Here is a 16154-nt window from a genome sequence, read left to right on the forward strand (position 1 = left end):
TGTAGACAGCCCAGGGACACATATTAGTGTTATTGAAGCATGGTGAAGTGTGCTTGCATAATATGTGACCTTCATTGGATTCATATTTTGAGCGCTGTCCTGTATGGTTGTTGATGTCTTCTGTCACAGAAATCTGGTCTATAATCCAAAAAACTTTAATCCAATCAAACTGCTTTGGAACATCTGCAGCTGGTTTGAAGCTTCATGTGGGGAATTCGAGGGAAATGCAAACAAAGAAAGACATGAAAATATTCGAAGATAATACATGAATAAATAAAAGCAGCACCATTGGGAACCTTTTTTTTTTTTTTTTTTTAATTAAACCTTTATTGAAGCAGGTTATTAACCCATTGGGATCAACATCTCTTTCACAAGGGTGACCTGGTCGGGAGGGCAATGTGCATGTTTCTTCTGCAGAAACATTTTCAGGCATCCCAGGAACTAAATCTGGAACTGAGGAACCTTCTCTGTGTTTTAACCAGAACAATCAAAGTCTTCATAAAGTTCCTTATAGTTCCCAGTACAAAAACAGTTCATGCAAAGGGGCCAACATTTCAGCAAATGTTTGTAGTTAAACTATTTAGCCAGTTCCTTTTATTCGTATACAGGTTACTTCTTCAGGTTTGGAGAAAGACTATCTGGAGAAATTGTTTATGGTTCTCTTCTCTCTTCTTCAGTTATATAAGTCAAACATTTGACAGGCTTTGGCGTTCTTGACAAATTGCAGTGTGAAAGCAAACTGAACCAAATGGAAAATGCAGCAATGTTGCAGCTTCACCCCTTTATCACACCAAGTCCACCTATATGTGTAAGCAACCTTAGTAGCCATGGTTGATTTAAGCACGTTACTTCTTGGTAAGAGGAGGCATGTTTCTAAGCTGTTATATTCATGTAACAGTATTGCTTGTTATTTCAGTAACTTCTTTAAATGTCCTGATTAAGCCTGCATGTCTGTAATTATATTACTGTCTTACATCGAAGTTCAACTACACCTGATGATTTAGTCATCTCTGATAGGAGCTCTGTAGCAGCCATCGTACATTACCTAGCTATAGTTAAAGGCAGCAGTGTGCGCTGAGAGGGCTCATGACCGCAGTATCAATACATACCAGCTAAGAAAAGGATAGAATGTGACAAATTAGAAATATACCTGGATTCACTACAGGTTATAAGCAGCTGTAAATAGTCTCTTACAAATACATAGATGTTGACCAAGGTTACTCAAGTCATACATAGTCTAAATCAAAGCTGCCTCATTCATTTAAGATTCATGGGAACAGCATATGTAACCTTCATAAGGATTTTAAACCAGAAATGATGACTTCTTGCCTTTTTCACAACACTCAGGAAGGAAGCATTTCAAACAACAGAACGCATTCAAAGTGACACGTCTGTCTAGCCTGCATTATTTGATTTGACACGCAATCTTTTGCTAATGAGGCTATTAATAATCAAAAACAAAGCAGGGGAAAAAAAATAAACATTTATCTTTAATCAGCATTAATTGAATTACAAGTCATGATGATTGGCAATTGTGAGAAAAAAAAAATAGAATATAAACATGATGATAAGTAGCAAGAGGGTGATTGAATTTGTCTTTTTTTTTATAAATAAATGGCTGCCTTTGAAGATTGTATTGTTGGGAATATAACCGCTGCCACACGCACACGCACGCACGCACACACACACACACACACACACACACACACACACACACACTTGCGCACAAACACGCACGCACACACGCCCTCCTCCTCCTCCTCCTCCTCCTCTGGAAACCTGTTCTGGAGGGAGTGACTTGATGCAGGCGGCGTCCAATTATATGGAAGCGGCACTTATTCCACTTTATTCCAGGCTACAGTTAAGTGGCTTGAAGCCGTCAGAGACACACGGGCTTGTAGTATAAAGGCACAGAGTCGGTACCCATGTGACATGTGAACGGAAAGCTCGAGACAAAGGTAGAAACATCTACTACAGCGCGTGAGGCGTCTGGCGGCGTGCAGAGGAGACACAGAGGATGCTCCAAATCAAATCCATGAGGGCTTCTTCTTTTTTTTTCTCCCCTCTTCTCGAAATTCACGACTTCATATAAATGATTCATGAGAGCCTGTTTCTTTTTCTAAGGGAGTAATTGCGCTCGCAGTGAGTTTCAGCTGAAGCCGATCACTGACAGACACACAGAGAGAGAGAGAGAGAGCGAGAGAGAGAGAGCCTGTAGTAAAGCTGCGAACTGAGAGAGCGTGGAGAAAATTATAAAGTCAATTAATTTGGGAGTTTGATCAGCGTCCCTGTAAACCTGCTCCGGAGCTCATCAGTCAGAGGGATCAACTGTTGCTGCAGCCGGAGCCACACAGAGACATTCACCAAGTGTGTCCGCCGATCAGAATGGATGTTTGGCCGTCACTTGGTCCTGCATGCGGCCACACATTAACATGGAAGAGAGACTGATACTGTTGTTGATGGCTCGGATACACCTTCATCTGTCCTGATGTGATGCCACATTGTTGCACTGAGGAGAATGATAATATCCCACTCTGCTGCCGGCGTTTTTCTTACTGGCTGATTATCTTTGTGTGTGAAACAAAACACATTAATTCTGTTTTCTGTGAGCAAAGGAGCAGCTTTATTACAACTCTCTGGCATACGTCAACATTGTCAGGCTTTTTTTTTGTGTGACAGTGACCTTGCCCGGTTTTGACTTCTATTCAACGGGAGATCATCATGCTGATGATGATGAAGAACAGCGGCATGGATGCGCATCAGGTTGATATCGATTCGGAATTTGAGCCTCACAGTCGGTCGCGGTCGTGCACCTGGCCGCTGCCGTTACCGGAGGATTTCCCGGGGGTAGAAGAAGTGAGCAGAGGTTTAGCCCTGGCATCGGTGAAGCTGGAGCAGTTCAACGTGCCCGCATGCCGGGCCGAGAGAAAAGGCGGCGCACCGGCGGAGATCAAGCACCCAGCCGGCGCCCCGGCCCCGGTCGTGGCCGCTCCTGCCTGCATGTCCGGGGCTGCGCTCGACGTGGCTGGCCAGCTGCGCAAAGCCAAGTCCTCCCGGAGGAACGCGTGGGGAAACCTGTCTTATGCAGACCTCATTACCCGGGCCATCGAGAGCACTCCGGAGAAGAGACTTACCCTCTCCCAGATTTATGACTGGATGGTTCGCTTTGTTCCGTATTTCAAGGATAAAGGCGACAGCAACAGTTCAGCTGGATGGAAGGTAGGCCACATGAAAGAATATTTTGACACCACATGGTGAAGGTTTAAGTGGAGAAGCTTCACTATATTTAGTCTCAGTCTGTGTCAGCAGCATAACTCTTCTGTGCATATTTCTAAACCACATAATTGACCCCTGGTCCAAGCAATTTATGTCAGTGGCGTGTCCCCGTATCACTCCTCTCTACAGTGAGGAAAGGGGCGGTGAGCTGGTCGGATAAGGTTGGAGCAAGGTTCACTGAGTTCATCTTATTTAAGGATTGCAGCCTGTGCATATAGAAGAAGCCACACGGAAAGAACTGCCTCTGTGTTTTGGATAGGCAACTATTACGCACTTTGACGCATCGGTGCCCGAACCTATACTTCTCGGTGCACTCAGGTCACACTGGGGACAAAGTGTGCCCCCTTTCTGATTTGAAGCTCCCTGACTAGAGCGTCACCCATGCCGCCGGTTGGGTGCTCGGGGGTAAACCGTTTGGAGCTCCCTCCCCGCCCCCCTGCTTACCAGTGCGCGCACGTTGAATTACGCACAGGCTGTGCGAAAGCATGGCACAAGGCGAGGGGTTTAAAAAGGACAATAACAAGAGATGATGACATGGGGTGTCACAGCAAACAGATGTAACTACAGATTATCCCTTAAATTCAAATTAATAGGGAGGTTAATCTAATAGATTGGTTTCTGTAATCTATTCAAATATACCACCCACCCTGCGTGAGGATTAGAGGTCTTTTGTTTCCAAGCCCAGTACTGTAGCTTTCCCTCATATTGTTCTTTGTGTGGGACAAAGTTTGATTCAGCATGCCACTTCCTTTAAATTTACATTGGTAAAGATGGAATACTTGCATTACATTTTTATAGACATTAACTCAATCAAGGCTGTATTAACCTATACATGTTTTAACAGCAGTGAATCCCGATTGAGTAGTAAGAAAAAAAGAAAAAGAAGAAGTTGTTTTTTTCCTCCACCTGTGTTTGATGGTCTGTGTGGGAGTTTCATTGAAGGGCTGCTGGGGTCAAACACTGCAGTCAATGTGAATTGCCACAATCCTTGACACACTGTTGACTGTAACAGAGCAGAGAAGTAGCCACGATAACTTCCTTCTTGTTAAACCTGACAGCAGTCTTTGACATCTCCCGGAATTACTTCTTTCAGGATGCTTTATAAAGAAACACATCAATCAACATAATAACAATCCTTAAGGTGGAAACAGATTCAAACACTTGCTCGATTTTCCCACCCATATAAAGTTGTTAGTCGCACAATGGACAGATTATTGAAGAAAATTAAGAAGAAGGAGACGAGAGGTCTTCATTGTCACTCTTTAGTAATTTAATATAGTAACAATGTTTTAAAGACTTTTTCTGCCCACCTCTGCCAATCCCCAAACCCTTCTGTTTTAACTCAGGCTTCCTGAAAAAATAGCCTCTAGCATAAGACACTGAGCTAAAATCTTATTAAACTTTATACTGTCTTCCACAGTACGTTGTCTCCCAACTCATTAAATACAGCAAAATACATCGAACTGTGTCCCAACACTTCAAACCACGAACCTTTAGGTACCAGTTTAGTGTTGTTGTCTGGATGCTGTTCTCTAGGTTATTGTTTGGATGAACTGTTGAAGTGAGGTGATGTAGAATGAAGAGCATAAAAGGCCTACTTAGGAGGATGATGTATGGCTGAAACAAACTGGGAAATATCATCCAGGAGACTGCGTAAAAACAATCACTCAATATTAACTATGAAAAACCTTCTTTTTTTGGTACGCATAGCACACTTTAAAAAAGTAGTGCCTCTAAAGGCTGTAAAGGTGGTGCAACAGCATTGTGGTGTTGTTATCTTTTCCTCTTATTTATCTTGTGGTTTTTTATGCAGATCTTGAACAATAGGGGTGATGTGGAATATATGATGTTTGTGGTTTACATTTGTGTTGTCTTTGTTTACATGTGGACTGATTGTTTCGATTGCTTTTGTTAACTACTATAGTCAGCTCAATGTGTTCAGCACTGGAGTCCAAGACAAATGGAGGACTTTAAGTTGTATTGTACGGTATTATATGGTATGGTACACTACGGTATCATATCATATGGTATGGAATAGTATCCCACTGTATCGTATGGTATCCTATGGTATGGAATGGTAAAGAGAAGCAAACAAGATCCACACAACAAGAAGCTCCCGTGTGAAGGATTTATTGATATTATATATATCAAACGGGAGCTTCTTGGTGTGCTGATCTTGTTTTTTTATCTATCTGTGTTTTTTTTTTTTGATCCAGTGCCCACTGAGGGATGTCTGTGTCTTTTTGATTTTTTCTTGGTATGGAATGGCCTCCTATTGTGTCAAATCATATCGTATGGTATCCTATGGTATGGTATGGTATGGTGTTGTGTGGTGTTGTATCGTATTGAGTCAAATCGTATCATATCATGGGTGAAGACTAAGGAAACCAGTGATATCATTTTTTTTGTTTTAATATAGTGCGTACTTCTTTAAAACCAAAAGTGATCTTCTCACTGCGTATTCTAACTTTATAATTTCAGTGTCCAAACAGAACCAAATTGCAAACGTTTCACAACGTTAAACCACACATTTTTGATTGCTGGACATCAAAAATTCCTTAAATTAACTTGGCCACTTTGTTAACTTGATCGCACGGCTCTGCTCGGGCAAAACTGGCACGATGAAAGGAGCTGTAACATGTAGGAGAACAGGACCGCTGACCAAGATGTCATATCTGATAGGTTAGGAGCTCGAAAACCACAGGAGAATTGTACAATTATTCCCCCAGATGAGTAGCACTGCTTATGACAAGTAAGCTGAACATCATGTGTAAAATCAATGAAGCTCGCTTTAAAGATGCTTCAAATGCTTTTGAAGTCGCAGTTTGCTTTTCGGCGTGTGTTTTGCTTTCCTGACACAGCCCGACGATTGAAGGAACACATGAAAAAAAGGGAAACACAAGTTGCAGTGGGATTAACAGGCATTTCACACCATCTGCGTGTTTGACATTGAGTTGATCCAAAATCCTCTATTTGCTTCCCTCTGTCATGTTATCATATCCTTACAGCATTTTTCCGATAAGTGCCATTGTCTCCCTTTCTTTTTGTCCCTCTCTCTCACACACACAAACACGGTTTCTCCCCCTGCTCCGACATCTCATTTGACTCAATACCAGCTTCCAATTGAGGACTATTAAAACATAGATTAATCTAAATATAATCAACGTTTGATTTAGGTCTGAGCTGAGCAGCAGCAACTACCACAGTCCAATCTTTATGTTATGGGTGAGTGGGGGAGAGGAGGGTGTGTGTGTGTGTGTGTGTGTGTGTGGGGGGGGGTGTTAAATTGGATTTATAGTGGGGGCTTAAGTCCCAGGGCCTTGTTTGTGTTGTCCAGCTTTGATACCTGCTCCTGTACTCAGCGTTGCATGAAGGTTTTGATTGGCTGGTCAGGCAAGAGAGCTGATTGGTGGAGAGAGAGGCTCCAAGATGAGGCTGAAAACTACTTCATTCAATCATAAAAACACTCCTAAATAACAACAAAAAAAAGTGGGGAAAGGAGAGAGGACACACACACACATACACACACAATCACATGTTGGACTGTAACAGTTGGCAGTGGTTTTAATGAGATTTGAAACACAGAGGTACGGGATCGCTCACAAACACAAGCACACACACACACACATTCCTGTATGCTTCAGCTTAGATCGAACAGTACTTGAGGACAAGGGGGGGGGGGGAGGTTGTTGTGGGTGATGGGGGGATGTATGTGGATGGATGGGTTGAGTGGGAGGGAAATAAGATCCAGTCAAAGTCTTGCTATTAAAAGCAGTCTTTAAGAGCTGTTGTGTAATCCTGTCTGAGAGCTGCTGCTCAATTCAGCCGCTGGGCTCTTTGTCTTCATCTGGGCCGGCAGCTTCCCCTGCCTCTTAATACCACACACGCATACATACACACACACATTCTCACATGATGTACTCGCAACACGTTTAGGTGTCATCCAATTGTTTAAGTATCAGGCGCTAAGGCTACACCGGTGTTTTGGATTCCTTTCACATGTTCACACCCTTTATATGAATAGATCTGTCAGATTGTGGCCACTGACATAAACACACACACTTTTCTATATTAGCAACAGTGGACTTCAAGTCTGCACAAACCAGGTGGACCTTTTTACTATTATGCATCAACAAACAAATTGCCCTCCTAATATGCATGATGTAATTTTCCACAGTTGAGCGCGTTACGTTGGAAACCCTGACAAACATTGCAATCAACCAATCAACAGTGCTCCTCTTCTTGAACTCGCATGGGCTTCTCAAATGAAGAGCAACAAAATAAAATCCTCAGTAAGAGTAAATTAAAAAAAACTGGACCACATGGACACAAACCACCCAAACAAAGCTGCATAAGAAGCTTAAAATTGATCACAAACATTAAAGGGTAAAGATGAAACATTACCCTTCTTTTTCCAATGTTAGTGTACTTCTTCTTAAAAATGGCCAGTAGCTTTGTAGTTTGTAGGGGGAACCACATTACCTGATGCAATTATGATGGCTGCCATTCAAACATAAGGGATATGCTAAACATTACCTCTGAAAGATTGAATAATTATACCCGTAAGTTATGACTTTAAATTTGGTACTATCTTTAAATTTAAGATAATTGCAGGAAAAGCATGCCGATGATTTCATAGTGATTTGTTCATTCCAGTGTTGATCCCTGGTGGTGACGAAGGGTGTTAATGTAAACGGTTAAAGCTGTCAGCATTAACTAGTTACTCACGATTTAATTAATTCATGCATTCATTTTTTTTAATCGCAATAAATCGCATGCTTTTTGGTCCGTTTTGGCGCACAGTGGAAAGGCCTCCGCAGCGTCTCCCTGTAGTCACAATGATGGAAAAGAACAACACTGCTGCACATTTGAATGTCTCATTTTACTATCTCAGTCATCATTACAAAAGTAAAATCCACCTCAAGACGTCAAACTTTTTTACTGTTCCTTTTACTGTTTTCATTTCGTTTTTTGATCCATAACGAGTTCCTTTTCTCGTGGTTAAGTAAATGTCGTCAGCAATTAAGGTCCTTCTTCTTCTTTCTTGATTTTCTAATCTAATTTTGCTCTTAAACAAATTTTAGATACTGTTACATGAAAAAAAAAAAAAAAACACCAGTGGGTTTCAGACTTGGTGGACCCTCTTTGGTGAGTGTGTTACGAGACAGAGGTCCCCAGTTTGATATGTAAACAAGTGCACAACATAAACACACACTGTGTTGCCTTAGCATCTTGCAGTAGAGTGAACATGATGACTGTGGTCGTATTTCTCTGCCTGTTGTTCTGTAATTGCGGTCAAGTGTTTGGGCCATGTTTGTTATTGCATCTGAGGTGGGAGGCTGTGATTGGTCATATGAAGTGAGTTCAGTTCTGTAGGTGGTCACGGTGGTGGTGGAGGTAGTGATGCGGGGGTCTGCGCTCGCTCACACACACACACACACACACACACACACACACACACACACACACACTCTGTTATGTTCATTTCACAAGTGTCTCTGCGTGGGAATGGATGTGCTGAGCTGTGGCCTGTCTGCAGGCTGTACTGTACACACATTCAGAAGCAGGCAGGCAAGCATGCAGGTGGGAGCTCACTGACCCTACCTGAAGGCTTTACAAACGTTACAGGCACATCGTGGGTGTTTGGCTGTTCTAATCAAGACTCTGATATAATGAGCACACAGCAAAATGCTGCAGTACAGATAAGGATCAATTGTATTTTTCAGAAAAGGATTAATTCCTGTTGTTTGTCTTTGAAGAGCAACTAAACACCATGTTTTAGCCTAAACATGTGTAAGAATGAGAATGTAGATGTCATTTTGTAAAAAAGTGGATAAAATGTTATCTCAGACTAATTTGATCTGTTTTACACTATTTTTGGAAGAGTTTTTTTTTCCATTTAGTCGAGAATCCAACACCTGATGGCAGAAGTGTTTTCATGAGTACATGTTCAGTAGACTGTATAAAACATGGACCTAGTCCCAATGAAGTTACCCATGGTTTCTGGAGATGCCAAACGATGGCTCTTGCCATGTTGGGAATGGTGTTCCCACCTAGCTTTTGGTCAAACTGGCAAGGAGCTGGTGTTAAGGCGGACCTTAAATATCTTGACAAATAGCTACAGGGTGCTCACCTGTCAGTCAACTCATTCACGCCCCAATCACGCAAATTAATAACTCTTAGCCTTCATATGTAAGAAATAACCCTGTACAGTTTATACACATAAATAAATTAGCTAATGAGACCAAACATGTTTATTTTTGTGCCAGGCTATAAATTTATCATTGTAGAAAGAGACATTTTTACATGGGACCCAGTGGGGAGTCCTTGGCTTTTGCAGACAGCGTCAAGTGGAAAATCAAGGAACTGCAGTTTTCTAAACATCCTTATCGGCTTCATTTTTCACTCTGGAGATTACTGCTTGGTTCATTATTTATAGTTGTTTCAGTGAAATAACATTTACGAGGTTTATAAATACACCAAGTCAAAATGATACATAATCTCTCCACACTTATATCCAGCTGCCTGACCGGAGATTTAACATGGAGTTTGTGGATTTCAGGTTTAACTGTAATGTAATTTTACTAAAACACTTCTTTCCTTCTCCCTCTGACTGTTGCATTAATCCTCCTTAATGTGTGGTGTCATGTATTGCATTTAGATTCAGATTGCAAAGTTGGTGAATATATATAGAGACCGATTTGTTTATATTATATTCACTCATATAAAGGACACTCAAAAGTTAACTACAGTGAGCAGCTCATTGAGATTTTTTAGCATCTCATTTTTTTTTTCCATTATAGACAGCTGTAGAGAACCAATACTATATTTTCTTGTAAAAATGTGAAAACAAAACAGATGCTACACAATATAAAGATGGCAAAATGTAGTATTGGAGAACAGTAAAGACAGTTGCAAAAAAATCAAACATAATCAAAGCTCCTCCCCCATTATAACTTCGAGCCCACCCCTAGGGCTTCCGCGCCCCACTTTGAGAGTCGCTGGATTAAACAAGCTAGCGAAGACGTGAAAACAAAGAGACTAGAGAGAAAAAGGAAGAAACAAAACATGTGCTTCTTTTGATGGCCGTTGAGAACGTTGAGAGTGAAATGAGATACTTTAACATTTGCATTAATAAAATGAAACCTATTGCATCGTTTTATATTAAAGAGGGAGTCAGATGATGTAAGATGATACATACTGTACATATAACTTGAAATCAAGAGTTCAATAACAGCAAGTCAACCTTTTTTTAGATTTTATTTTTGGGCTTTTGGGCCTTAATTGTAAAAATAGGACAGTGGACAAAGTCTGAAATCAGGGAAAGACAGATTGGGGAACAGCATGCGGGAAAGGAGCCACAAGTCAGAATTGAACCCAGGTCACCCGCTTGAAGGACTACAGCCTTCACACATGGGGCGTTCGCACTAGCCACTACGCTACCAGCGCCCCAGCAGGTAACTTTTAATAACACAGAATACAAGTTTTGAGATGATTGTCCTTAGGAAAAGTAACCTGTGTCATCTGTTTCCAGGAGTATCTTTTTAAAAAACATTTTACCCACGAGTGTGAAAGTAATTCCAAATAAATACAAAAACAAACCTTTAGAAAATGTATAGTACTGTATGTATAGGAAAGTGTTAGAACAAATGTTAGAACATTTTAAAAGATTTCAGTCAGCCCTAAAAATAGACTGACTTTACTCTAAGTTTGCGTACCTCGTTTAATATCCATGATTACTGAGAGTTAAAGTGGATCTTTACCTCTAATGCCTTTCTAATCTGCTTGTAATGCATCACAATGCACTTCACGTTAAGTATTACCACCCACGCCGGCCTTCACCTTGTTCTGTTGAGATTCCACTTCCAGGAGATAGAGAAGGAGAAAAAGGTTGAGCGGCACAGAGAGAGACAGAAAAAAAAAAAAAGAGGAGGCAAGGAGACATTTTGAAGAACAAGGTATTATTTGTCCTGCCAATAAAACCCTTTTTTGAATTGGATTCAGAATTGAGTGGGAGCAGGAGAGAGGCGGAAAGAGAAAAGATAGAGCGAGTGCGAGAGTGGTGGCGGTGGCCCCTGCTGCTGAGCACATTGATAGCAGCCTTAATGCCTGTGATGCTCCAGCGCCAGCCGAGACAGAGGGGAATTGGTTGGAGATGGTGGAACAGGCTTAGAGGTTTCCCTGCGCCAGCCGGCCTGGCGCTCGCTCAACAGAAAGCCCTCTGCACCGCTACACAGTTATTGTTATTATCACAAAGGCCCAGCAGAAGGAGAGGCAGCTCTCGAGTTGGCGGGTTTGGCGCTGGGTTAACCGGGGGCGGGGAATGGGAAGAGGAATTTGGAAAGCGAAGGGGGTTGGTTGTTGAATCTGAGACGATGCTAAAACTCATCTGATCAGCCTGTGAATGGAGAGAAAAACAGTTGGGAAGTGTCGTTGAGGGCTTGAATGGAAGGAGGCCATGCAGAGATGGACAGATTTTGATCTGTGAGGATCAGCGTCCTTGTCAGTGGATGCCGAGCTACAAAAAGCATTTGAATAGAACGCGGGCAGATATCACTTTAATCTGGAGAAGGGCTGAGATGTAAACAAGGGATGCACCGGCAGTGGAGGCGGGGTGTTCACTGCTTAAATGAGTCATCGTGGTTGGAATAGAACATAATATTCTCGCCCTCAGCCCTCACACTTCAATCAGTTGGAATAAATCAGCTGGAATAAAATGTTGAGAAACACTCTACAGACGGAAATTCCAGAGAGAAAACTGAGTCCAGACGCACAAAAGTCAGTCAGGCAGGCAGGCGGATCTTGGGAACTGTGCCTGGTGGTATGTCGTAAAATGTCGGCACAGTTCGCATTCTCTCTCTCCATGTTGACCAGACCTCAGGGCTTCAAAATGTTCTGGCTCGGACGATGAGCAGAGTACAAGTCAACTAACATTCAGTCCTCGGTCCTCACTGTCAGACTGTGACTCAGGAACAGGTCAGCACGTAATGTAGTTACACTGTTAACAAGGCCTTTAATGACCACACCAGGGGCTCTCTGTCATCTCTGCTCATTTTCTACACTTTTTTTTTTCTCCTTCGTATGTTTGCTGTCTTTCTACAAGTCATCACAGCTAAGTTTTACTTAATTATGAGAACCCTGCTTTTGTATTTTACAGAAGTGGTTTTAACCTGCTGCTGCTCGGGGCAGCCATTTATTCCCATTCTCTAGACAACAAGAACATTTGTTCACACATGCACGCTTTTTATTTAGAAGATGAATTAACATATCGGCTTAACATTTTTAATTGCATGACACACAATCAGGTTGTCTTTTCTTTCTTTCTGCAGGAAGTCATTGATTTACATCCATTCAAACACACACAAATGATCCTAAACATGCATGTTTTTATGCAAGATGTAGACACCCGACCAACCAGTTTTGCATGATTAACAAAACTGCCTAACAAAGTAAATTGCATGATATTCCTTTTTTTGCTTCCCCTCAAAGAGCAATCAGTCTACATTTATATACTTAATCTTAACATTTAAAAAAAAATGTTTTCCAAGGGGCATTGATGGCCTAGTGGTTAGATTCCTCCCCATGTTCAAAGGCTATAGTCCTTGAGGCGAGCGGCCCGGGTTGAAGTCTGCCCCCCCCCCCAACTACTAAAAAAAAGCAAATTGTTCACACCCATTGTATCTGATCCAGGAAGCCGTTGCTCTCCATTAACATTCACTTGTTATAGAAATCGATTTAAAAATCCTTGCACACTGGTTTTTTATTGTGCCGTGATGTATATGAGTTTTCACATCTGTTGAAAACAGTGCACTGTGCTTAAATTACATTTGTAATAACAAAAGTTTGACAAAAAGTAACTTGAGTAAAATGTGATACTGAAAAAAAGATGAATACCGTGCAGTCAACTAATGAATCAATGAAAGCTATTGCTTTAACTTGCAGGTGATTATAAATGTGTTTCTGATTGGGAATACGTTTCTGATTCATTAGCTGTCATAGGAAATTTAATTTTAATTATTTAAGCAATTCCAGCCTTGAAGAAACTTCAAGAAGCTGTTTGAAATGCAACTCAAATGTTTCCAAGATGACTAGGTAATTGAAAATCCTCCTTGAATTACTGTAATTATTAACGTGATAGACTGTGAGCAACAATGTAAAGCAGACCAATAAAACATTTGACTCCACATTTTGAAAGTACGTTACAAATCACTACATGGATATGAATAAAACAAGGAGTTACTTTTGAAATACAGCCATCCTAACAATCCACATCCATCCATCAGAGCAGCACCAAAGTGATTATCCTCCCGCTGGAATCAGAGGGAAAATGTTATAATGTAATCATGCATCTGAAATTGCACTAAATTTTAATGTGATTAATGACACAGTTACTTCATAAAGTATTCAAACCTCTAACTTTCTGCATATTGTACTCATTAAGCTATGCACCAAATTTTAATAAATCATCATGCACTCACAGTGTGTTTATAATGGGCTTTCCATGCCTTATAATGCCTTATGAGCACCACTTCAAGTAATGTGTTGCCCTGATTTTTACTGCAAATGGGATTAGTTTTTGAGTTCCTGCATGCGCTAAAATGGGTTTGATAGAGGTTTGTATGGATCTGAAGAATCTCTGTGTGTATATGTTTGTGAGTGTGTGCATCTGCTCTTGTTGTTGTGGAGCTAGGCCTGATGGGAGTCCAGGTCCGGGGGGTACAGCTCTAGTTAATAATTCAGATGAGGCTCATTATCAAGGCAGCGCAGATCTCTCTCTGATTCCACCTTAATTGCAGGCAGGATGTGCCTCTCAGACACTCTCAAAGTCACTCCCCCTCCTGTCTGCAGCTGCAAACGACTACTGCACACACACATATGTACACACGCACAAATCTCCACTACTTCTCCTCCAGACCTCACCTCTTCACAGCCATTCCCCTCACTGAGATCAGGTCAGCGTGAGCAGGTGAAAACGGACATTTGGAGATGAGTAGATAAATCCCACTCAGAGTTTATGACTATCGCAGACTAAGTATCGACTCCAAGGCCAAGCACGCGCTCTTATAATGAGTCGCTTACATTTTTAATCAGATCTTCATGAGGTTTTTCTCCTGTTGGAGGGCTAAGCAAACTAAGATTGATGGGAGGTAATCAGTCAGAGGACAGCGGCGCTGTGATTAATGCTGCAGGAGAGTGAACCTCTCAGTGCCGGGCTGGACGACCCCGATTACGGCTTTTCAACCCCAACTTTTTCTGTCGAGCTGAAGTGTGGAGGGGCATGTGAAAACAAGAAGGCTGCCGCTGCTTGTGTTGCATTTAAATAATGGCATGGTATTTCACAGAGAAGTAAGAGTTCCTACAGGTCAATCAAGATCCCATTCAGTCACACACAGTCCCTGCATAAAAACCTTTTCTACTGATATTTAAACTTATCTGTCATGATTTACCAATCTTTCAAGTTTCTTCTTGGGGATTTGTTGGTCATTCTTAGATGTGAGACGGTAATAAAAAGTAAACCAGCATTTAAAATTGTATTCTTGATTGTATTCTCAATTGATCCAGTAATGATTAATGCTTTAATTAATGATTAATGATTAATTAATGATTTTCATTGCGGAGCATCAAAGTAGAGCTGATTTTCCATTTTTTCTCTGCACAATAGAAAACAAAACAATACAGAAACTTGTCTCCCTGGACTTCTGGACTTTCTGTTCTTAAAGTTTGACTTGTTTATTTGTTTGTTTGCATCCTTTCAGGGTGGAAAATGTACAGTATGCAGAGGGATGCATGCACTATCCCAAACTCCTTCACACACAAGGATTTATTTCTATATTGTGCATTAAAAGCATTTTAGAGAACCTGTGACATTTGAAAACTTTCTGATCATAAGAATTTCTAAAAACAAATTGTGTGGGGTCAGAAGCATTATTGAGGAGTCATACAAGTCATGTACTAACAGGTTTATTTAGTCTTTGGTTCAAACTCTAAAGACTTGCTTGAATTAAGAAATGAACAGTCTATCACTGCAGTAGTCAAGTCATTTGAAGTAGTTTGTCCTTTTATCCTGCAGGTAGCCCTTTTAAAAAACTCCCTATCAGGTGAACCTGACAGGAAACTGGAGGATTAAGAAGCTTACTAATGCTAACTGTGCAGTCCTGACATTAAGTCCATTTAATTTCATAAATGGCATGTCATTCTAAACTCATATCGGCAGCAGCCGCCATGCTGGAAATCCTGTCTCAGCCTAACTTTCAGTCAACTTCACGACAGGTTGAGAGCTGGAGCTGAGGCGGGTTTTAAGCCTTATGACAAAACGCTACATTGCACCCATGTATCGATCTTGTCAGCTACGTGCCTAGCTATAGATGACATATCGTTCATAAAATCAAAACAGAGCCGTTTTAAAAAATGAACCCCCGCTGCTGTAAAAACATGCAGGCTTTTTTGTCTGTGATGCATGTGACTTTCGAGGTTCCTGGAGCCAGCCTCAAGTGGACACTCGAAGAACTGCAGGATTCTGCACTTCCGCATTGGCTTCATTTTTCAAAACCAGAGGTTTCCACTTGTTTACAATTCAATCTCTATCAGTCATATCATGAAAACTCTACCCATAAAAGGTTGTGGTTTAGCATGAAGAAATAAAAAGATGTGAGACAAGTTTTTACAGTTACCAAATGACTGACTTGAAATGAGCGAACCTCGTAGTAAAAACATGAGTGGTCTGGTTAGGAATACACAAGTCTAAAAGCTGACGTGTGTAATACAAGATTGAGGGTAGAGTATTTTTAGATTCATATATAAAAAGATGCTGAAAAAGTTTCATTATTTGAGGGAAATGTAACCTTGTGGTTGCAGGGCATTTTGGTTTAGAAGCTACA

At 41.2% G+C, this 16154-nt stretch overlaps 1 protein-coding gene across 1 annotated transcript in view; it reads left to right on the forward strand.

The window, feature by feature from the left end:
• Nucleotides 1-351: 351 nt before the first annotated feature.
• foxo6b (forkhead box O6 b) overlaps nucleotides 352-16154 on the forward strand; it is a 47210-nt gene continuing 31407 nt past the window's right edge. The window contains exon 1 of the mRNA XM_020638002.3: nucleotides 352-3219. Coding sequence (XP_020493658.2) covers nucleotides 2722-3219 — 498 coding nt within the window. The 5' untranslated portion in view covers nucleotides 352-2721. The remainder of the gene's footprint in view (nucleotides 3220-16154) is intronic.

This window comes from Labrus bergylta, chromosome 19 (genome assembly GCF_963930695.1).
Source record: "Labrus bergylta chromosome 19, fLabBer1.1, whole genome shotgun sequence".
Taxonomy (NCBI): Eukaryota; Metazoa; Chordata; class Actinopteri; order Labriformes; family Labridae; genus Labrus; species Labrus bergylta.